General features: G+C 48.8%; 1 protein-coding gene across 1 annotated transcript in view; it reads right to left on the bottom strand.

Moving 5' to 3' along the window:
- The window catches only part of LOC144169958 (BMP and activin membrane-bound inhibitor homolog), a 58,334-nt gene that overhangs the window by 9,517 nt on the left and 23,817 nt on the right, over positions 1 to 25,000 (bottom strand). Inside the window, exon 2 of the mRNA XM_077699421.1 lies at positions 989 to 1,306. Coding sequence (XP_077555547.1) covers positions 989 to 1,306 — 318 coding nt within the window. The remainder of the gene's footprint in view (positions 1 to 988; positions 1,307 to 25,000) is intronic.

The raw sequence follows: 25,000 nt of genomic DNA, 5'->3' as shown, positions 1-25,000 counted from the left end.
CACCACCGTTGAGAATCGGGTTGAAACGGAGCAGACGACGCACGCCGGTGTTTTTAACTGCGGAGCTGTTGTTACTGGCCGTAGGTTCGGGGTTTGTGCGCGTCGAAAACTTCCCCCGAGGAACGTTTTCGCGTAATCGTCGCGCAGCTGTCGCATTACCCACTCTACAACGGAAAGACACGTGATAGCGAACGCTGCAACACTCGACAGGAGCGTGCGCATGCGCTCAGTGTCGTAGGAGAGCCCTTCGCGCGGAAACTCGCATCGCTGCGCGCATGCGCTCGGTATCGTACAAAAAACCTCGCGCGCAACGTCTTCGCAGTTTTCGGCGTGGCCTGGCCACGGGTATAGTTCGCATGGCCGAGGAAGAGGCCGCGAACTGAAAGGCAGGGCGTTCTACTGAAACTAATTATGTGCCCGTCAACGCTCACCTACAACAGCTTCGCGATTCAAGTCTGGCGCATGAACGCAAGTTTCCCTAGATTTTTGTTTCTTCGGCGTGCGGGCGCAGTGGCACAAGCCGCGCCATGTCCGTGGCGCATCAGTCATGTCCGTGGCCGTTTCCAGTGTTGCCAAGCGAGGAAATTGACCGCTAAACTTTTCAATGAATACCACCTATACAGCACTAATGTCGATTTCCAAAAAGTGCGTTGCCTTCCATGGGATTTCCAGCAGACTGGCCAGTCATTGAGTAAAAGGGCATGGGCGCCTGCTGGTACAACCAAAGTGGCAACGCTCACTAGCTCACTATATTGTAGGGATTGATTATACGTTACTTCTGATGCCTTTGTTTCGATATGCTTGAATGAAACAGCACGCGCCGCAATGCACCAGCTTCATACCGCTCAAACAAAGTTTTCCCTGGTTAAACTCGTTCGCATTTTTTACGATACATACTTACTCTGTTTTGACACTGAACTCCCTCGGCCCAGACACCCAGCCCTCACACTGCTACAAAGTCGCACCCTGCATGTTCGGGGCAACTTACCCGAAGCACCGGGCGAGGCGAAATCCCTCTGGAAGTTGCACATGTCGTCCCTGCAACACGCCAATCCGGCCGGCGGGGAAAGCTCCGACGGTGGCTGTTGCGCAGAGGTCCCGTCGTCGCGCTCTCTGCAGCCGTAGTCTGTGTCGCCGGTGACGTCGGGCAGCAGGTCGACGCACCCGTGGCGGGGCGCCGTGGTGGCCGCCGGGTTCAGGGACGACGTCATCTGGACGCTCTCCGAGAAGCACAGCCCCAGCTCGGACTTACACATGTAGCCCGTGGAGACGCAGGGCGCTAGGTTGCAGTGGCAGCGGATGTCAGCTGCAACGGAAGCGTGCGCGTACGTTACTCTCCACTGTTGCGCTTGGCCAACTGCTCACAGCTCACTCGCACGTGGATGTGAGGCTGCCATCAACAGACCCCGATGGCTAACAATACTAAAGAAAGAGAGAAAACGATGTCACCCTTTTTCAAGCAAAACTTTTCACGTCTCACTGATTCGTCCGTGAGCGCCGCAGACGCACTGCAGGAAAGTCATCTTTCTCTGACGATGATGATGATGATCGTGGAGGCAACTCCTTTCTCGCGGTCGGAATCGACTCTGGGACCCTCGCGTTATGAAGCCGAACTGTATCTCACTGCGCCATTTCGACACAGTTGAAGCAGTTTGGACTTGGAGAGGGGGGCATGAACGTGCAAAATTTGACAGAAAAATCATGCACCAATCTGTGTAACGACGACCATGGTTGAACGCGAAGCTTTCTTAGCGCGAAATTAAATGGCGAAGGGTCAAAGTCAAACCCGCTGCGATCAAAAGTCCGAACTGCGTGCGATCGAGTCAGGCAGCACTCAACGATTGAAAAATTCAAAACTGTCTGCGAGTCAAAATCTAAGCTCAGTCGACAACCAAGGAGGGGTGCAGGTTTTTAACACGAAAGGGTTTTTTTCCCGGATACACAAATATTTGAATGACGTCATATTCGCCACGGAGGTGACGCCAGTACAACGAAGCAAGGGCCTGTAAAGGGTGCACCCCTGCACACAGGGTCTCCTTGCGGGGAAGCAACCTTTAATACTAAAGAGTATTATGGATCCCAGGCAATGGCAATGGATCAACGAAGGTGGGCAGCTAAGGTTTTTAGGTACCTATACTTGAAAAGCGTGGACACGCAGTGGTTAAGAAAGACTAGAAGGCTAACGATGAAATACGGAAAGAACAGTGGGGAATCCAAAACAGCCAAGGTAACCAAAAAAGAGGCAAGGCAGATTGAAACGAATAAATGGAGGGAAAAAATGGAAGCCAAAACGTCGTTAGAGATGTACAGGGCTGAGAAGATGAACATCAGAAAGGAAAATTTCTACGATAATTCCCAGGGCAGTGCTTTGCTTTTTGAGGCTAGAGCAGGTTGCCTGTGAACTAAGAGTTTTGTGGGGAAGTATTCACAAAATGATGGGGTATGCGTGGTCTGCGGAAAAGAAACAGAAACTATGCGGCACATCGTGCTAGAATGTGAGGGTATCCATCCAAATCTACATGAAGGGAATATTGGGCTGTCAGAAGCGCTAGGATTTAAAGGTATCACAGAGGAAGTTAACTTCAAGGCTGTCGAGGGGACGAAAAGAAGATTAGAATGCTGGTGGACGAAAAGCAGGGAGGGGAATATTGCCTAGGACAGTTACCACTTGTAACAGAAAAAAAAAAAGTATTTTGTGCCTAATAAGCTTTTTGTGCCTGCCCTAAGCAGCGCTAGTATTGAACCAAAAGTGTAAAACATAGGTATATTAGTTTTTTTTGGTAAGATGACATGTCATCGCCCCGATACAAAGGGGAAACCAATAGAAATCATCATCATCATCATCAGTACGTTATGCTTAGGTCTGTTCGTTTTCGAGCTTTATATAACACGAAAGTGTTTTACGTCGGGATACACCAAGATTTCACTGACGTCATATCCGTCCCGGAAATGACACCAGTACACGTTTGCCGAAAATACCCGCCAGCAGGACGTCGCTCACCAAGCACACCCAAAGATAGCCACCGGCCCGCAAATCATGCTCAGCTGCAGATTTCGCTGCACATTTCACTTTCGTGTTTTATCGATTCCTATGACAGAGGAATCAACCACAACTTTTTTGCATAACACATCTTTCATTTCAACACACCGTGTTTAAATGAAAATTTTTTGTTCGCTTTAAACCGTAGCTGAAGTCAAACCGGCATGGTCAAATGCAGCTGTGCCACAGCTGAAGTTACTGGCCAAAATGCGCAAGATTACAAACTTAGGAAGAGTATTTTGTAAACTTAGGTCAAATGGCCTGGGATTTGACATCTAGGTGTAGATGAGAGGGTATAATTCCATTTACTGGCTTCCCTCTCCCGAAACTGAAAGTATACAGCGGAGGGCCATACTTTAGGCTTGACGGACATTTAGTGAATCGTTCAATACTACTCAGACAGCTCTCTCTCCCTCCCTCTCTCTCTCTCTCTTCCCTCCCTCCCCCCTCCCCCCCTCCCTCTCACTCACACACACACGCCCGCACACCCACACAACAAGCTGAAGAATCTTCATAGCAACTACACATATGGTTTCCTAGAAACAGTCGAATAATCAGACAGTGGGAAAAAAGTGTCTCCACTCATTCACTTGCAATGCAAATCTAGGGTGGGGAGGGGGAATCGAATGAAATCTTCCCTCCCTGCCACCGCCCCCCCCCCCCCGTAGGCCAGTGCTTCTTACTGTATAATGCATTAGTGCAGGAACACTATCTGCACAGATGCTGACGCAACCGCCCCTTGGACACGGTAAATAAAATAAACTTGCGGCACTTCACAGTTTTGACACTCTGGTTTCGCTTCGCAACGTCATTACCCGAAGTATTAGTACTGTGAGCATTCTTTACCCCACTTCCGGCGATAAAGTATTCCAGAGGACAATTCCCGCAATTCGTCTTCACGTGTACATACTCATTAGCACCAGCTCATTCAGCAGTATTTCTGTATCATCTATGTACATAATCATCATCATCGTTTTTAGAAGGTTCTCTCGGCTAGGACGTTTCGATAAACGCTGTTCCTGGGCGTCGTCTCTCAGAACGTAAGATACAACCATATCGGTGTGTGAAGCATGTCTTTGGTGTAACATAGGCATAGGGGCAACGATAAGTGCAAGGAGCGACCCAGGTGGAGGGGTAGAGAGTGAGCGGTTACTTTGCAGTGGTAGTGAAAAGTTCCCTTCCTTGACACTTGCCGCAGAGCAAATTAACGGTGTCTAGTTCTTTAGTCGGGTGCGCGGGGGGAAAGGCGGGAATTTATACATCACCTATGTGCTTCTAAATGTGAAAACAATTATAAATGCTTTTGGTGGAAGCGCTCGGATAGCCAGATATGCTGGCAGCCATTTTGCAGGAAGTAATGTTTATGCACGCTCTAAATTTTCGTGTTGGTGTTTTCCATTGTTTAGGGCAGTCAAGCAGGGCTGAATTCTGACTGCGTCCAACAGCTTGTTCATATATGACAATTCCATCGTTCACCCACATTACATTTTCTTCGTTATTTCCAGCGTGTTTGCACTGCTAGATGTGCTCTGAAAGGTTAATCGCGCAATGAGGCACATCGGCGGATAGCGACCCCAGAGCGGGACAACCGCACAAGCGTAAAAGAAAACTGCGTCGGCGCGGTGTGCGTCAGAAGTGCGACGGTTATCCTCGATCGATCCGTGCCATCAGCCCGTTCAAAAACACTTTAAAATACGTCTCTGTTCCACTTTAGGCCATCTAGAAACAAGGAACTGCGTGAAGCGCTTATATCTATAGTGCATAGCAAACGCTCGCTCATGTCACCCAGTGCTGCGGAATAAACATTTCACTTGACATACGCGAATGCGAAGTAATGAAAAATAAACTCAGAAAGAAGATGACCTCCCCTTAAACTACTTTCTTCGGGCCTAACGAGAAGACGGGCGCTGAAATGAGCGGAATACTCGCAAAACGAAACCACGTCGCGACAAAGCAGCGTACACCCTCCGCAGGGGTCCCATCCCTCGGCAGGCAGGGGGTCCTGCTGATTCGGCCCCGACGCCGAGCTGCTCGCGCTGCTACCTCCTTTCTTTTCCTTCGCTCCCGCCGCGTCGAAGCCGTTTCGTTCCTTCCTCCCCCTCTGACAAAGCAGGGCCCTCCTCGGCAGCGCGCTTCTTATGTGGGCCCCGTCCGGGCCCCCACTTTGCCTGCCAAGCCGAGGGGACGCGCGTCGCGCGAGGTTCTGGACATGTGCGCCCCGGGTCGGAATAATGACGTCGGCCATCAGACGCGCCGTCGCCGCGGCCGTCGACGCCGCCGCCGCTGCAGCCGCTGGCCCGAACCCGCGGCGGTGTGCGCATGGATGCGTGAAGGCCCGACTCGGCGGCGTCACCGCGCGCCCCAGCAGCACTCCCTGTCCGCTCGTCCCCGGACACCGATCGAGGCCTCGGCGCTCCACCAGCAAGCTTGTTCCTTCCTAGGCACCGTCCCCCCCCTCCCCCGACGCCATCCTTTTTCCCTTCGGGGTTGTTCTCCGCTGGCGAGCTGCCGGCTACGATTTGGCGACGACGGCGATCCCTCCCGCAGTCCTCTACTCGCAAGTTGTGGCGCCTCCTCGGGCCTTCCCCTCCTCGTATTTATTTTCTTGCCCTTCATCCCGCTGCTTTCGGCTGCCGCCGCTTTATTTTTCTATTTGTTAATGACGAGGCCGACGTCGTCGCGCGGGCGCCAAAACAAACTTAGAACGGGGCCGCTACGGAGAGTGGCTCTGATGAACGATGGAAAGCGTGTGCGCGATATATGCGACAGGGAGGGGGGGAGATTCGATCTGCTTCGCGGTATTTAGCCCCGTTTCTGAGTAATTGCGAGGAGCGAGACGGGGCTTAATTCCCTCCGACTCGAGGGCCCCGCAGCGGGCCCGTCCTGATTAAAGCCCCGATTAAGAGCCGCGGTGGATCGTCCGTGCATTAGGCGCACTGTTGCTGCTTCATTTTCTGGTTTTCTTTTGCCTCTCATGCAAGCAGTGATATACTTGGCTTCCGAAGACACTAAACAACTAAGAAGAGAGTTCATTCAGGGCCCTTCATATAATTAAAGTAAGATGATCTGATGGTCACGCCGCTACAACTGGGTGACCTGTTTATTGCAGAGTATCACGGAAAGATGCGACAGGCGGCTAACCGCTACTTTAAAGCGAGAAAATATCAACGGTTATTTTAACATTTGCATCCGAATTCGGTACGCGTCTCAACGGGCTTTTGTTTGATTTTAGGGAAGCATATGGATACGTTCATCAGCAACGAAGGCTAAGTAACGTCACCGTGGGGAACAGCAGAGTCCTAACACGTTTGTAATTTTCGAAACAGTGACGCAACCTTGTTCAAAAAAATCCCGGGCCATGAACCCCGGGGAGGGGCGAAGCAGGCAGTGTGAAAGTGTATTCTTGGCGTCTTACGTGGTTGCCCACGAAGACGAAGCCGTCGGCGGTAGAGGTATACAGCTTTGCTGCAAGTCTCGTGTCTTTGAAGCACGAAGCATTCTAGCGCAAGGCGTTGCAAAACGAGTGCCCCGGTGTGTTCTTCAGTACGCGTTTTTGCCCACGGAGTTGAAACGGTCTAGCATCATCATCATCATCATCATCATCATCAGTCTATTTAGGTCCACTGCAGGACGAAGGCCTGCCCCACTGACACCCACCCGCTTCTGTCCCGCACTGCCCACGTCCATTCTTTAACTCCAAACTTTCTTATTTCGTCTCTCCATCGAGTTAATGGCCTTCCTCTTTTTCTATTCCCGTCTCTCGGTGTCCATTCTGTTGTCCTTGTGGTCCACCTGTCGTCCGTTCGTCGTACCACATGGCCAGCCCAAGCCCATTTCTTTTTCTTAACTTGAACTATGATATCTTCTATTCGAGTTTGGTCCCTAATCCAGGTTGCTCGTTTTGTGTTCCTAAGCGTTACTACTAACATTATTCGCTCCATGGCACGTTGTATGGAGCTAAGCTTGAGTTCGAGTTGTTTAGTAAGGCGCCAAGTTTTCCGCTCCGTATGTCGTCAGTAGCAGTACGCATTGGTTGAATACCTCTCTTTCTCGGCCCGCCGCGGTGGCTCGGTGGCTAAGGCGTTGCGCTGCTGAGCACGAGGTCGCGGGTTCGATTCCCGGCCGCGGCGGCCGCTTTTTCTGATGGAGGCGAAAAGCGAAAACTCCCGTGTGTACGAGATTTCGGCGCACGTTAAAGATCCCCAGGTGGTCGAAATTAATCCGGGGCCCTCCACTACGGCGCGCCTCATCGCATGCGTTGCGTCGGCGCGTTAAACCCTTCAATCAATCAATCAGTCAATCAATCAATCAATCAATCAATCAATCAATCTCTCTTTCCGAAGCCGACACGAGCCACCTTCTATGGACCTGCCCTGCCCTGCAACACCTCCGAGGCACAGGGCTCCATCCTGGGAGACCCCCTGATCTACAGCGGTGGATCTGGGGCCCGCAGTACCGGTCTCTGCTTACGTTTCTGCGTGACACAAATGTGATGTTGTATATATAACTGTTATGCCGTAAGGCAAACTCTCGCAAAAAAAAAAATCTCTCTTTTTCGGGATAGAGGTAGATTACTTTTCATTAAGTGCAAGTGCTTGCCGAAAGCACCCCAACCCATTGATATTCTGCGCCGAATTTCTTTCTCGTGGTCGGGATCAGCACTAACCATCTGAGTGGTATTCCTCAACCTGTTCCAGTATTTTGTCACCTATGCTGAAAAAGGCGCGTTCAGCATGTTTGTTTATCGTTACTTTAGTTTTATTCATATTCATCTGTAACCCAACAGTGAAGCTCTCTGATTGCAGTTCGTTAATCATTTTCTGGAGTTCTGCAGATTCACTGGGCAATCTATGTCGTCTGCAAGCCTCAAATGACTCAAGTATTCCCCGTTCGTCCGTAAGCTTAAGTTTTCCCAGTCAAGTCTCCTGAATGCACTCTCCAGACGTGCTGTGAACAGTTTTGGTGAGATGGTATCTCTTTCTCGCACTCCTTTTCGTATCGGGAATCTATCACGGTAATTCTGCCCGAGCATTTTTCATGTATGTCGTCTAGGAGACTTAGGTAGGTTTCCTCTATGCCTTGGTCCTTTAAGGCGTCCATCACTGCGGTCGTGTAACTGAATCAAATGCTTTTTCATAGTGAATTAATGTCATGTAAAGGTGTTTATTATAATCTTCGCATTCTTTTGTTACTTCGTTGATGAGATGTGATCCATTGTAGAGTACCCTTTTCTAAACCTAGCCTGTTCCCTGGGTTGTTGGAAGTCTAAGCTGGCGGTTATGCTATTGACTATTATCCTCGTAAACAGCTTGTATACTATTGACAGAAGGCTTATGGGTCTATTGTTCTTAAGATCTTCGTTATCTCCCTTCTTGTGAATTAAAATTTTGCTGGCGTTCGGCCTGCCCGGACCCAAAGATTCTTAACACCCTCTGCTGTAGCACTGGCCTGGTCGCCGCCGTGGTCAGGTGTTCTTCAGCTGCTGGGGACTGAGGGCCGAGAGTTGTGTTGGTCAATCATGGAGGGTCCGGGCCATTTACTATGCCAGGGTGGCCAAATTCTTCTCTGGTGAGTGAGTGCTAGCGTGAGGCGTTGGAAAACGAGTGTCCCGGTGTATTAGTACTGTGACTACATGAAACGACGACGATGACAGAAGACGCCGACAGCCCGAGCCCCTAAGGGGCTTCGCGCCTAGAAGCGGGCCTCGTGCTCGTGCTCGGTAACGCAATGGCAGCGGCTTTCGCGCAAGGAATGCCGCACTGGCTGCTGCGAAATACTTTTAAAGACGATAGTCTTTCTTGGGCTACTTAAACCCAGAAATTTTGGTCTGTCTGTATGTCTGTATGTCTGTCCGTCTGTCTGTCTGTGACCCGATTCAGCCACCCGGCCAAAGCAAAACAATGCCTGCGCAAATAGTCTTATATAGTCACAGCTAAATCTACCCGTCTATGTCCGGTGGAATGTTCATACTTGTCAACATTGTTGAAGAAGAACAAGACATTACGCAAATATGAGACAACAAATCAATACAGAAGTGATATTTGCAGTGTTCCTTTATAAAAAAATCAAACATGCTTGAATTTGCGAAATTAAATACTTCATCAACTGCAGAAAAAGAATTCACTCCGCCGTCGCCTGCTGTCGCCCGCGCCACTATAGCTTCTGAGGCCATTTTAAGAAATCAACCGGCAACAGTTACGCAAGGTTCCACTAGGTAGGTTCCACGTTCTGCTTGCAACGCACGTGGAGTAGGGAAACGCGGTTCTATAAACGCTGAAGTAGGGCGCCTCGATTAACGCGCGTCTTCGCCGTACGGCAGCGTTCGCATCAAGTCACCCGGTTTGGAGCAGTGGAACGCGGGAAATTTAAAATGATTTAAGCAAACCTTTGGCGTCTTTACCTTGGGAGGAGCGCGACGCAAGAGGAACAACATGAGAGGTGAGCGGGAAAGCGAAGGGAGGCATTTACTTCGCAAAAGCCGATAAAGACTATCGTCTTTTGACGGCATTTGCAACGAAAGGAGCAGATACGCGGCCAATTTTTTGTTTTTGCTGTCTTTCTCTTTTTCTTCTATCATCTGGCGTAGCAAGCCAGTGCAACGGTTCGGATAACCTCGCTAGTCTTCATTAAAGTTTTTCTCTCTCTCTAAACTGTGAAAACACTGCGCTGTCTAAGTTTACAAGCACGAAATGCAGAAGAAACACGCGATGCACGCACACGTATACGCTTCCCTGTGCATGTATCTTGAGTTTCTCCAGCCTCCCGTGTTAGTAAACTGATGTGGCGTAGTGTTTTCGCAGTCCAGCTGTACCAAACTAGTACAGAAGCAAGCTCTTGCTTAGAAAAGGTGCCCTTCGAAGATCGACGACAGCTTTGGAGCATATACTTAGCTCGCAAGCTGTCGTCGGTCTTAGACGATGACGACAACCTTTAAAAGATTGTACTTAGCTACCACCAACTTATTCGCTTTGAGACAAGGTTCAGAGACACGGCCAAATATAGCGATTTTATCTCAAGTATGCGATCAGAAAAGCTGAGTCACCCTAAGCACACGACAAAACAAACGGTGAAAACGTGACGTTCTACCGCCATAATACTAAACTTATCGCCAAGAAAAAATAGCCCGCTTTGGAATACTGTGCGACATGAACAATAATAGTGAGATCGCAATGTGGGAGTACCCCAAAGTTGAATCAATGGCGTCCTCTCCCGAAGAAAGCGGTGGCGTTTTCATACAGTTTCTCAACATGAACGAGTGAATGGGAAGCGGGATGTCGAACCCATTTCTCACGTTGAAGCGTTTTCCTCCGTTCCTCGCTACACCGCTCATCCTCCCGGATCGCAACAACGTCGTGGCCCCTGACCGCTGATCCAAATGGCCCGGCGCGCTGTTAATACTAGTTCCAGTGTACATTTTACCAAGAGATGTAGACGTTGCGATCAAGAGCACCCTCCACACTTGAGAGAGCGAGGTGCGAGGTCTCGGAGATGACGTTTATTGTCCTGCTCAGACCGAACGCTCCGGGCAGCGCGAGTCCAACGACGATGATGATGATGATTTACAGATGGTAATGGCGATGTGGCGTGAGTACGAGAGATTGGGAAGCGTACCCCTCGGTGCTCTCATTGGCCTGGAATAGTGACGGCATCGCTTGCAATGCGTATCACATTAATGGAACGCCGCGGATGCTCACAATATATACACATATATATATATATATAGCGGAGTGGGTCAGGGAACAAACACGTGTTAAGGACATATTAGTAGAGATTAAGAAGAAATGGACGTGGGCAGGGCATGTAATGCGAAGGCAAGATAACCGCTGTTCATTAAGGGTAACAGAGTGGATCCCTAGAGAAGGCAAGCGTTGCAGAGGGCGGCAGAAAGTTAGATGGGCAGATGAGATTAAGAAGTTTGCGGGGATAAATTGGTCACAGGTGGCACAGGACCGAGGTAATTGGAGAATAATGGGAGAGGCCTTTGCCCTGCAGTGGGCGTAGATAGGCTGATGATGATGATGATATATATATATGTGTGTGTGTGTGTGTGTGTGTGTGTGTGTGTGTGTGTGTGTGTGTGTGTGTGTGTGTGTGTGTGTGTGTGTGTGTGTGTGTGTGTGTGTGTGTGTGTGTGTGTGTGTGTGTGTGTGTGTGTGTGTGTGTGTGTGTGTGTGTGTGTGTGTGTGTGTGTGTGTGTGTGTGTGTGTGTGTGTGTGTGTGTGTGTGTGTGTGTTCAACACTAAGCTCAGACATGAAACATCAATATTTTGAAATTTCCGCGAAGCTTTTTTGCTCGGAATGTCGGAGGCGGTCATATGAAGCCACATAACGCATCAATGGCTACACACTAATTAATAGGGGGGAGGAAATAAATAGTTGATGCTGCGTCGCCGTAAGCTCACCCAGCACTCAACGCCCGTTTTGTGCACTTCACACCGCGCGCAAAGCGCCTGCAGGTTGCAAATTCCGCAAGTATAGTTTCAGTTGTAAAAATCCTGTACGTATATAATTACGTGCCATATCGAACGAATCGGTGTTTTATTTCGGAGGTGCGTGGCCGCGTGGCTTCGTACCCGCACCGCCTCCTCTGGCGGTAACCTTAGACGAAAAAAGTACGTTCTTCGCCATATAAAGCGGTTGCCCCAATGCCTTTTCCTTTCGAGCCCGGGGCGCACCCGATGGGTCTGTGACCTCGAGGGCACGAAAACATGTTACAGCCGCCCTCGCTCGCGACGGGAGGAGGCGTTGTATCGTGGAGAACGGCATCGCGGTATGCGCCCCAGGTGCGCGCTGTTCCGTCTTCATTCCTGCTTCCCTTTCATATTCGCCGCACTGCTGACGCCGCCGGGGCGCTCAGCTATTCGTAGCCGCCGTCGAAGCGGTCGCGAACCTCGAGAAACGCGACACACCCCGCTGTTGTATAGCGCGGGGGGTGCGGCCGCGCTACCGTCGAAAAGCGACGGACGTTGGCACCGCGGGTGGGAGAGAGAGAAAAGGGAAGGGCGAGGGAATAAAGGTGGCAAAGGGAAGCGCGCCGGATACGAGCGATGCCAATCTGCCCGCGATTTCCTTCCTCGCGTCGCGCGCCTAATCTCGGGCCCCCATCGGTGGCTCAGGCTCCTTCCGAGGAAAAGAACAGGGCGGACAGCGGGCCGTTATCGTGGCCTCCGTGCCTGTATTCTGGGGAGGCGCCGGAACTTTTTTTTCCGGCGGAGGAGTTGAATTCTCACGCGGTCTCACGTGATTGGCTGTGCGGGTAAGAAGGAAGTAAAAAAGAACGTCATGGATAACTGCGAGAAGAGCCAACCACGTGAACGCGCGTGAGAAGCCACGTAGAATTTGTCCCCCGGTTTTGGAAGGAGACCGCCGTGCTGATTTGCAATTCAAAAAGCCGAAACTGAATGAATAGCGAAAGACGAAGGGGTATCTGTTCGGTAAAAAATAAGTGAAGAGATTCTTTCTTTCTTTTCTTCTTTCTCTTTTTTGCCGGGGGGGGGGGGGGGGCAATTACCTTATTATGAAGAAATAGTAACAAGAAAGAACTGCACGGGCATTCGTCTTCAGCTGAAACAGTTAAGGCTGGCGAGGAGAAGAGCTTGCTCCCGATTTGCTCATAAATAAATAAAAAGACAGCAAAATAGGCACTCGAAACGATGTCAGTCTTGGTCCTCGTCCATAGTGACAAATAAGGCCAGACAAGGACTTCGCGCGGAGCCTGCTTCGACGATTTATTGCACTGATGGATGACTGTCGTCGGCGCACAATGACAAAGTAGGTCGTGGGCGTTATTGCCGTACATCGGTCACCGTTATCAAAAGGGAGGCGGCTGACGAAGAAAAAGAAAATCACGAAGACATTTGTCCTCTTATTGTCAAACAAGACTTGTGTCCTCTCGTTTCCTGCGAAGCTCGAGAAATACTTGCTTTTTTTTTACTTGCGCGCAATCCTTATTTAAGTTCCTAACATACAGCAGGCGCTTTCCCACAACAAAATTCGAAAGGACTCGCAAGAAGCTAGGACAGACGCCACTAGAGTGCCCCAGAATAAACAAAATATATATCCCAGAAAAATCCCGTAAATATACCGAAACAAATTATATGACGCTAAGTCGACCCTAACAGTACGACGAGTTTCCTCTACTTTTCACAATTACGTAGTTCACAGCGAAGTTGTGAATATTGTGGAATTGTCGTCTGCTGTCAATACATCGACTTCTACGGGAGGGAACCGGACAGCCACATGTTTGTCCGCTAGAATAAAATTCCAGACCGTTCAAGTTTCCCCATCTAATTAACTAAAAGATGCGCTTGGTCGCAAACTACAAACAACGTGTCTGTCCTGTGCACTTGGCCCGCCAAGCTCCGCTGATATCCTTCTTCACAGAGTGGAAGAGCACAGAGTTTTTTTCTCCAAGTTTATCGCCTTTGCAGGCACACTGCTTTTCCTCTTCATGTTATTCCTGTAAGCGTGTCTCCTGTTGGGGATCTAATGCGTCTTTCATAAGAATCGCAATAACAAAACGCGTGGCACCTCTTCAACTATGGCGAAACGTTCTGGGAAGCCCTGGTGGGTGCGTTACCGTTGTTCGTGATCACGTTCCTTAATTGGGGTTTTCCCAGAAACGGAATTTTTTTTTTATCCCGTCATCGACGGAGTACAAGACTAGTCGCAGGGCCACCCGCGCACCAATATCATATAACGCGACCTTTACAGGTAAAAGAAAGGACTGACAATTACTGTTTTTATCGAGGCCCGTTTTCTTTCTGTTTTTTTCCTTATCCTACCAAGTGCTAAACTTCCGCTTTCAGCCAGCCTACGACTGTGCGAGTATCGAAACAACAGCTTCTGATGTGGAGGCTGATAAATGTGCGCCTGACGTTGGCCACACTAATCGATTACATCGTCGGCTCCGTTCTGGAAGAAATGCTCCCGTAAATTGCACCGTAGGAACTGTAATAGCATTGCTATATTAACTATAGTTAACAATAAATATCATCATCACAATCATCATCATCCTACTCACGTCCACTTCAGGACGAAGGCCTCTCCCATCGACCTCCAACCGCTCCTGCCCTGCGCTGCTCGAGTCCACAGTTTACGCCCCGAAATTCTCTATTTCATCCCTCCATCGGATTAATGGCCTTCCCCTTCTTCTAGACCCACCTCTCGGTATCCACTCTGTTACCCTAACTGTTTGTACACCGGTTGTCTGTTCGTCTCACTACATGGCCAGCCCAAGTCCATTTCTTTTTATTTATTCGAACAATGATATCTTCTACTCCAGTTTGTTCTCTGATCCAGGTAGCTCGTTTCCTGTCCCTGAGTGTTATTCCTAACATTATTCGCTACATGACCCGTTGGCTCAACGGGCCATGGAACAATAAATATAAAGGTATCAATCTTAAATACAATACAAAATACAAATACAAAAACATTCAGATACAGATACAAAAATAAAGTACAAAAAACATGCAGAAAGGTAAATCGGGAAGAACTAAATTTGTAGATTCTAACACGTATAGGTTAGACGTGTTCGTCGCTGAGCTAACCACCATGTGCTCCCATTCAACGTCTTCAAGAGAAAAAAGAGAGAAAAGACATAAAAGATAAAAATATCACACTTCAATCGGCCTCTAGGATGACTATCATAACGCCGAGTTTCGTTTACTTTTCGTAATTAGTTAATTCACAGTAAAGTTGTAAACGTTACAGAATTACCATCTGCTATCAATACATGGTCAGTGAAGGGCCGTGTGTACGAAGGGGGTGTGGTTACAGTAAACCGGCGTAATTGTCGTGGTATCGAAAGTATACCAAAAACAAAGTATACTATTATTTTGAATTAATTCAGGGATTTTGAATTCATTCAAGGGAAGTAATATATGTGTGTTTTTATTCAATCAATATAGTAAATCACCATACCCTGCTCGATATAGTTATACCCCAACACATCTTCGTTGGTCTTCCGTCTTCACAGCACTGGAAGGGCTCTATCTTTTTGTTTCTCGCTCATTCGTAGATGATAAAAAAAAGTTTGGCACACACTGATATGCAATTTCTCTGTTCGACGAGGTTATTACTCTGCCGTCAGAAAGATAACAGCCCGCGTCAGTACTGTACCCTGCCAACTATCAAATTAATGACCGAAGAGGGCGCCAGAGTCGCAGACTCGCGACTACGATGCCTCGACGCTGCGCGAAGAGTGCCAAAGTCGGCCTCGTCGGAAGAGGCCGCCTTTGACGCGCCGCCAAGGCTAGCAATCGTGTCAATTAAGAGAAACCCTTCAAGCTAATTAGAAAATTGTCATTCTGCTCCCAGCTTGCCTTCAAGGCGACGGGGCGGCCTTTTATTAAACGCCGTAAGCGCACGACGCAGCCAACGAATGCATCTCCAGCGAGCTATGAGCGATGCTATTTTTTCGGCATAGCTACAACAAACCTTGCCTTGAAATATTTGGGTTGTAAGAATACCAGCGGTGCCCAACGAAAACGTTTCGCAATTAATGTATTTTATTGAGAATTGTTAGTGTATTCTCAAGAACTTAGTCCCTAAAATGAGGCCATAGGTTATTAAAGTAACTGAAGCAGAGTAACTTTTTACCTGCCGCCTGTGACATGTGTACCAATGCAGCTGTCAAACAAGTACTCAGTTCAATAAAAAAAAAAAGGTTCAAGTAAGAGAGACAGAGAGATAGAGAGAGAGAGAGAGGTTAGTTCAAACCGAAAGAGAAACTGCGATCTGCAAACATTGGAGTAATAAACAGGTATACTGACTGCTTATCATTCGCGAAAGCATCGTAATTACTTCCCGGAAGTCCAGAAGTGCTTCGAGTTACAGCCACAATGAACGCAGCTAAAACAAAACAATCCCCATACTCCTTCCCCACAGACACAAGCGGCAAGGCTACATCACCATTCCTCTTCCCGTCGTGGTTCCCAACCATGCCTTTACACATGCAAAAAAAAAAAAAAAATTACGCCCACCTCCCTTCGCGGAAACCCTGGTGTGATGCAACGCATCTCATGGGGGGTTCCATTGGCGTTTTCCATCGTATTGATTACGCTTATAGCAGGGATTCTCACGCGAAGGGGAGGTGGGCGTAATTTTCCATTTTCACCATGCAATGCACATGCAGTACACGTATGCTCAGGTACGGTCTTTATTGCAGACGAGAATGAGTGCCTTGTGGTCCGTAAAGTGCACAGTTAGGGGCTCGACGATTCGTCGAGTACTGCGAGAGAGTGCAAGCGTAACGCGGACGACCGTCGACTGAGACCGTCGGAGCGCGGCATGCCGCTTTATATTCACAGCGCCCGAAGGAGAGGAGAGCGCGGAGAGAGACAGTACTGCACATGCGCAGCGCGCGCAGCGCCGCCCACGGGCGCCTAGCAACGGAGTGAGAGCGCGCTGCGCCAACCCGCAGCTGTTTGGGAGAGAGTGTTCGCTATCGGAGAGAGGAGAGGAGGAGAGGGGCAGCTGTGCGGACAATGCCGGACAGACGCAGGAAGGACAGGAGGGCCAGACACATGTCCGTCTTCGCAGCCGGTTTTCGGCGCCGGTAAACGCTCCGGAAACCGCTCCCCACCGCCGTTTGGTGGAATTGGAGACACATGGTGGGCGGACGCCATCGACGCGTCGGGCCCCTTAGCTCCGCCCCGTTCCGTCGTGCGTGCATGCAGCCTTTGGCAGCCCGCACAAGGGTCGCATTGACGCTTGACGGAGTTCTCCTGGGTGCCCCGCGATGCTCGTGATTTCCTCTCGTAGGTGATTGTTGCTTTAAGTAATTGGGGTCAATTACATTCATTAATAGCTTAAATGGATATGATTTGCGAAGCGGAGTTTTGAAAAACATTTTAGTTTTTGTAGCACATTTTAGTACTACAAAAATAAAAAAAATAATCACAACAGTGAACATACTAAAATTATGTCCTATATGTGCTCGAAAACGAAGACGCAACTTAAAAAGCCAACAAAAGAACGTTTGAATTAGAAAAAAAATTGCGGAGACGAGCCAGTCATGTAACGCCCTGCAGTTCCACAAAAATGCATAACTGGCGGAAGTAACACATTTAATCGTTGTAATAGCGTAATGAAGTAAATGGTCAAACAGGATATCCACCCATATACACAGCACAACCATTTCGCAAAAATTGGGACGAAATTTTAAAAAATGCATAGTTACATATATTCCGAAAAACGAAGACTCAACGAAAAAATCCCGGAAAAGAACGACGGCAACACAAATAAATAATCGCGCAAACGGACGAAACCAGCCCTACCCCTGTCATCTGCGGAAGAACACACTATTGGTCAAGTGAATGCGCTTAATCAATATAATGATGCAGTCTAGATCATTGCCGAAAAGAAACAAAATAAAAAATCAAAATAAAATTTGGCTACTCATAGCCAAATCTCGCTCTAAAAAACTCAATGAATACTAGCGGCGTAAGAATGCTAGGCATTATTGACAATTATCTGGATTTCTACAAATGCTTTTCTCATTCAACGTGGCAAGAATATGGTTTAGGTGGTCGTTCTTTTCACATGAACTTTAAGAAAACCACCGAAACAACCACGATAAAGAAAGCCTTCACTGACTACACGGAGAAAAAAAAACACTGCAATGCCGACACTTCTCAGAGATGTTGCTCTTAACTTTATGCAGCGTGGTCTTTTGCAGTTACAAGGCAAGCGAAAGCGATACGCAGTTGTTTTTTGATCCCATATATTTGCTTCTGCTCGTACCAGAGATATCAGCAGATCGTTTTCGGCGATGCGGGCCGCCCTTGAGCTACTCATGGCTGCGGCGCAGGAGAAAGCCACCTCGCGAAATCCAGGAGCGGAATATCTAGCAGGTTTGACGCATGCGGAGAGCCGGCTTTGGGTGCCAGGCGGGGGCCGTTCCGGCTACCGGAACGGAGAATCGCGTGCACAGACGCGTCCCTCTCCGCCCATGTGTCCCCCGCTAGAGGGGCGAGCATGAGATGCGTTGCATCTAAAAAAAGGCTGTGTATTTTATCAGTTCGCTGCAAATGTCATCTAAAGGGAATAGTCCCCTGCCGCCCAGGTGCAACGTAAATGTCCTCTTATCCTCTCGTCCACCCCTCACGATTTTCCTCTCACGTCTCCATCTTCCCACGATAAACACGGTGGAGGTTTGCTCAAGCCAATTCAATTTTCCCGCCGTCAACTGCTAGCGCGCCATCTATTTGAACCTTTCGAAACTGTTGGATCTGGAATGCTGGCACGAGGTCTAGGCTCGGGCACGAGCCCTGTTGTGTATTTCTGGGCCAAAACATTGTTTTCAACGCGCATTTTTTGACTCGCTCTCGCAAGTGTCAAGCGCACTTCTATTTTCAATTAAAAGAACACTGCCTACCAGTAAAGTCATTTCATCGGCCTTACCAATTATGTATTGCTGTTTTGCCCGACAATGTTGTCAAGCATGAAGTATGGTGCCAGATTTAGTGGTTTGGAAATAATTATTTTACAGTTTGGACAAGGTGGCTGAATAGAGCGACAGACAGACAGAATTACAGAGATACATACAGACAGACATAACCAAATTTCCGGTTTTAAGTAGCCAAAGAAATACAACTTTTACGTGAGTCGCGCGGTAAATGTACTCCGCACAAGAAGAAGCGCAACCAGAGAGAGAGAGAGAGAGAGAGAGAGAGAGAGAGAGAGAGAGAGAGAGAGAGAGAGAGAGAGAGAGAGAGAGAGAGAGAGAGAGAGAGAGAGAGAGAGAGAGCAGCGCCAGCTAAGGCGTGAGTGAATGTGCGACCGCGGAGACAACAAAAAACGTAAAACAAACGAAACGAAACGATACCGACGTCGAAACAGTGGAGCGACTCCCTGAAAGTTTACGGCCCGGAGTTCAAAGCCGCGAGCAGTCAGTTAGGGCCTGTTTCGCGCTGAACAAGAACGAGCCCGTCACGCTGCGCGTAAAGTTTAAAGATACACGGGTGCCACATTTCCTCGTGGCCACTCTAGGCAACACACGCCGCGGGACCGGCGGCATTTCGGGCGAAGAGGAGCGCAGCCCTTTTCGAGGAAGGGCGTGCGTTATATTACCCGCAATTTTACTGAGCGAAATTTAGGCTTCCGAATTTCCGCGTCTTCGTCACTCGCAATGAGGCTGCGTCTGTAATAATATATTGCAACCGCGGCTCGTGTGCTCGCCGGGACAGGATGCGTTAAAGTTGTCAGAAACGTATTCATTCCCGCAGTTTTAACTGCAAGTCAGAGGCAACACGGCAGCTGCTGAAAGGCACGCTTCACGGTCGCAAGGCGCGATATTTCACAACTATATCCGCTCATTTTCTCGCTTTATTTGCCTTCTCCTGCAGAAGTTATTACTTCTCATTCGCCTGCAGGGCGTCTAAGTGGCAATCACGCAAAGATCGTGCCCCGAGCATCTTTATGTTCGTCCGTTTGCCGCCGACAGGCAGTTTGTGAACCGAGGTTATACTAATGACGACGTGAGCTCTGCTTCATAGGTACCCGGAAAAGCAAGGAATGTATGACAGATTCATATTTCTGTCGCACGTTGAATACACCGAGGAGGATATGCCATCGCCGGAATAGAGCAGTATTACTCCGTCCGCGATAGGCTCCATACAGTAGGCCCCCTATAATACATTGTTGCGGATCTGGTCGCGTGACTGGTGATGGCGTTCGTTGATCCGGAGTTGGGGCAAACATTGGGGCCGAGTAGGGCGAAGAAAGAAACTTTATGTACAGATATTTACATGACCTTTGACTGAGTGAACAGGGTCCTGCGCTCCTGCGCGCAGGAGATGAAATAACCAGGTTGGCTCCGCCCCGTTTCACCCTTTTTCTCGGCTGGTGTCAGGACGCACCAATACGTGGCACTGAAACTGACGTCCACACACTCACAAAGAGAAGGCCCTTTTCCTCTCGCACAGGCCAGTCTGTTGACTTCGGTGGTGCAACCTTCTTCGAACCCGGTAACTGTCTCTGAGAGGGGGCACCTTAACTGGGTTTTGGTTAGGTGGTGGGGAGGGGGAGGAGCGTAGGGGGTGGAAGGTGGTAGGAGGTAGAGGGAGGGTAGGTAGGGTTGAACTTAGAGGAGTTCAGAGAGGCCGGAGGCTTCGACGAATTTGACGATGAGGGATGCTACTTTGAGGCGGGTGGAGTCCGGTCGATTTGGGAAGAGCACATCTTGAAGTGTGGAGTGTGGTAGTCTGAGTATTCTCAGTGCGTTGATGAGAGAGGTGCGAGGGGCGTCAAGGTGAGGGCATTCGCAGAGGAGGTGTTGAATTGTCTCATTTGCGCCTTGGCATAGGTGGCACAAGGGGGAATCTGTTTTTTGTAGTCGATGTCTGCGTTCGGCGGTCCAGGAGTAGCCTGTCCTGAGGCGGAGAAGGAGAGAGCGGTCTTTTATGGAGAGGTCGTGGGCTGGGAGGGGGCGCGGAGGACTTGTGTGGGAGACTCGGGGGTCGGGGTGGGATGTACTGAGGTGTCGTTTAATAATGTTGCGGGCCTCGTCGATTGGGAAGACGTCGAAGGACTGCTGGTGAGAGTTGTGGGCAGCGCGGGCCAGGGCATCCGCTTTCTTATTTCCTTGGAGACCTATATGGCATGGAATCCAATGGAAGTGGACCTTGCACCCTTCTTCTTCAAGTTGGTGAATCTTTCCAATTAGGTTGTGAATGCACGGGGAAGCACGGTTGGGGTTGAGGATCTTTTGCAATGCAGCCTTTGAGTCGGAGAAGATGGTTATGGTGTCAAGTGGGAGGTGGTCTTTTGCCATGTTACAGGCCAATGTAGGGCTGCGATTTCTGCTGTCGTGGAGCTAACAGTAAAGTTGAGATGGCAGGTACGATTGTCGTCAAGGGATGGGAGTATACAAGCAGCTGCGCCTGTTCCGGTGCTTTGGAGGATGGATCCATCTGTGTAAAAGTGTGTACTGCTAGCGAAGGTTTCGTGTATACGTGCCATTGCCTCTTGGTACAGGGCGCATGTGGGGGTGTTACGTTTTGACGTGGTGCCTGGTAAGGTGGTGCTGATGTGCAGTGGGGGTCTTTTATGAGGGGGAAGGCCAGGTTTTGAGGTTGAGTGGTGTTTACGTGTGGAGGGGAGGATTTCTTGGTGTAACGTGGCCAGTGCTCCCATTTGTGAGTGAGGTCGAAACTGGAGGCGTTCCAAGAGTGCCATTCCGTGTTGTGTTTTATGGAGGCGGGCGATGTGTTGGAGACTTCTTTGTTTGGCTTGCAGGGAAAAGGGCCACGCCTGAGCTTCAAAGAGGGTCTTGGCTACTTGAGAGCTGCGCAGAAGTCCTAGCATCGAGGCGCTGCCACTGAATGACAGTGAGGTTGATGAGGGGTAGCGCATAGACGATCCGGGAACCTGCAAGGGCTTCGTAGATGCGGAGTGCCAAGGTGTGTGAACAGCCCTTGCCGTGGGCGAGGAGTTTGCGAGCGATATTTTTGGCAGCGTTAGCCTGTTTTTCGAGGGCATTGAGGGCAGGTCTCCAGGTGAGTTTGGGGTCGATGAGAAGTCCTAAGTATCGTACCTTCGCTGCCCATGGTATTTTTTGGCTTCCAATCGTGAGGTGTCGTGGTTTCTTGGCTCCTCGGGGACAGAGGAAGAGGGCTTCTGTTTTATTTGGCGAGGCTTTGAGGCCGAGGCTTGAAAGTGTGTTTTGGTCGCCCCCGCGTCCTTGCGCACAAAGCCTTGTCGCTCCCCTTCGATGAGGCGGGAAGGGGGGGGGGGGGGGAAGAACCGGCGAAAACCAGACGTTGGGTGATTGAACCCGATAATATTGCAGACGGTCATCGTCGCAATGCCAACACGCCGATCGTAACAATATATATATATATATATATATATATATATATATATATATATATATATATATATATATATATATATATATATATATATATATATATATATATATATATATATATATATATATATATAGCGAATCAGAAAATGGGAAATGAGGGGCTCCGTGAAATAAGACAGAAAATAAGGGTTGGTAGTCAAGAAAACCTCGGAAAGCAAAGGGGAGGTTGTGGTGGGTCATAGAAAGAGATGAAGAATTTTTTGAGTCGAAAAGAAAGTGGTGAAAAAATGCCCGCCGGGTGGGAAAAATGATGGGCTCGGTGAATTAAGACGGAATAAGGGTTGACAGTCAAGAAAACCTCGGAAAGCAAACGGGGGAATGCGGTAGGTCATAGAAACAGATGAAGAATTTTTTGAGGCAGAAAGAAAGTGGTGAAAAAATGCCCGCCGGGTGGAATCCGAACCCACGACCTCCAGAATACCGGTGTGGTGCAATAACCACTACGCTACCGGCGGGGCTGTTTCCCCACCACTTTCTTGGGTATTTATGTCAAGGCACGGCCGCTATAGATTAGAGCGCACGCAAGCGGAGAGCGCGCAGCGGAGAGCGCACCTCCGCTGGCTACCACCCCCAAGTGCAGGAAACAAAACAATACCTTGACATAAATACCCAAGAAAGTGGTGGGGAAACAGCCCCGCCGGTAGCGTAGTGGTTATCGCACCAGACCGGTATTCTGGAGGTCGTGGGTTCGGATCCCACCCGGTGGGAATTCTTTCATCACTTTCTGACTAAAAAAATTCCTTTGTTTCTATGACCTACCGCATTCCCCCGTTTGCTTTCCGAGGTTTTCTTGACTGCCCACTCTTATTCTGTCTTCTATATATATATAGGCGTTGACTGTGCATTTACGCCAGCGATGTGCTTCTCTGGCGACAGATCGTCAATAGCGATAAGCAGACGCAGCGGTTGTCGCTTGTCCTGCCACAATCAACAGGTTCTTAAACTGCCCTGTCACTTTTTAAGCGGCTGCGCATCTATGATTGTTTGTACGCGGAACGTTTGGGAGCACTGCAATCACGACGCACAAGCAGGCGTGTCACATGGTGTTTTTTTTTGTATTTCGCGGGCATCTTCAATAAACACTACTACTTATGGATAGAAAGACAAACTGTTGATTCGGACGTTTTCAGAACCGCTCGCAACTTTATAATTGGGATTTTTCGCCTAGCTTCGTTGGTTCGAAAGTTGGCTAATTGAAATTGACTAAAGATCTCATTAAGCAAAATACGAAAAATAGCGTCAGAAAACATACAAAAATGAGCGACATGCATTTGGTTCCGCCTTCTTAGAGTGCATCGACATATTTTTAAGTGCGAATGCACTTCTTAAGCGAGCCTGAATCGTCCGCCGCCGTAGTCCGCATAGCAACAGCTGCGGGTGCGCGCGCTCCTCGTCTTCCTTAGCAACGGGGGGAGATGGGCGCGTGGGGGATTGGCCAGGAATAAGTGCGAATGCACTTCTTAAGCGAGCCTGAATCGTCCGCCGCCGTAGTCCGCATAGCAACAGCTGCGGGTGCGCGCGCTCCTCGTCTTCCTTGGCAATGGGGGGAGATGGGCGCGCGCTGCCTGGCCGCTGACATGGCACATACCCACGTGGGGGATTGGCCAAGAATCGGGCGTGAGAAGGGCTAATGCACCCGCTTAAAGGAGTACTGACACGAAATTTCAAAGCTGAGATCCGCTCTAGCAATCAAGTACAACGACAACACAAATAGGTGTCTGTGAATAAATGCATCTTTCTTTCTTTGTAGTTGTGTGTGTGTGTGTGATCTCTCTTTCGCGAACATTACCGAACCGCGCAAATTCAACTCGTGCATTCGCACTTTCACATTCTTCCCCTCGGGGAAATGCGGGGAATTTTTTAAAGTCTGGCTAGAGTTGGGTGAAGCATGTGTGGGTATATATATATATATATATATATATATATATATATATATATATATATATATATATATATATATATATATATATATACAAAGAGAGAGAGAGATTGTGTTTGCTTTAATCTCGCTTCTCCTCGAGGCCGTTTCTGGCCAATTTTTATTAGTTTTAATGCAACATGTAATATTATTTAAATTAATGCTGGTACTCTTACTTATGTATTTATACTTTCTTTTGGATACGTCTAATGTTTATTTCGCGCTGAAGAGTGCTTACATGTACCAGCCATGCCACCAGTTTCAGTAGTTTGTAAAGGCCTTGCCTATACATACTCCGCATTCAGGATGCCCGTTACAGCAGAAATGCTTTTTCAACGGCTTCAAAGAAAAAGACCGCCGCAAGGACCGCCACTCGAAAAAGGCGCTTCCAGAAATGCTGCGCCAAAGAAATGATTGACATTCAGCCACGCTCGCATGATCGGACAGCGGCGCTGCTAAAATGCCAATAAAAGCGATACTACGAAATGAATGAGAAAGGCGCTTTGAATTTAATTTTGGTGGCATTTTACTTACGAGCGCATTGACCGTGGCGCAGAGACAACGAGCGCTAGAAACCAATCACGACCGTTTCTAATTTGTGATGTAGCATTCTTGTGAAAAAATGAATGGAACTTGCAAGGAGTTTTATCTTGTAAGGCTAATATGGGGCTGTTCATTTCACGGCAGCTTTGTGATGCGGATGAAATGGCTCACTGCTCGGGACTTCTTCGTGCCGCGGTGCGTTAGCGGAATACGTTTTGCGGCAAAGTCAATCTTCTCGCGAATGCGTTGTAACTCCCAATCTAATGTAGATATTTTGAAAAAAAAAAAAATCGCACTGCGATTGGCCGCGAAGACGACTCTGTTATCAAACCTGGTTTCATTTACTTGTCATAGCCTAGTTCACCGTGGTGTTGTAAACAGTTCGGAATTGTCGCCTGCTGTCAGTGCACGGGCTTCTACGGTACGAGTATGTTTGCAGAAAAAAAAAAAAGGTTACAAAGGTGTCCACTGGCGACACTTGTCGAAATACACTTTGCAGCCGCATCTTGTTTGCTTCTGTTTCTTCGCCTTCCTTTCATCGGTTTCGTTAATAACCAGACCACAGCGGCGCAGCCTATCGGGAACGGCGTACAGAGAAGCTGCGGCTCCGCGACACGGCGCGAAT

Source organism: Haemaphysalis longicornis, unplaced genomic scaffold (assembly GCF_048455015.1).
Source record: "Haemaphysalis longicornis isolate Haplotype H1 unplaced genomic scaffold, Haemaphysalis longicornis Haplotype H1 scaffold_2, whole genome shotgun sequence".
Lineage (NCBI taxonomy): Eukaryota > Metazoa > Arthropoda > Arachnida > Ixodida > Ixodidae > Haemaphysalis > Haemaphysalis longicornis.
The sequence above is the reverse complement of the archived record's forward strand: the minus strand, read 5'-3'. Positions and strand labels throughout refer to the sequence as shown.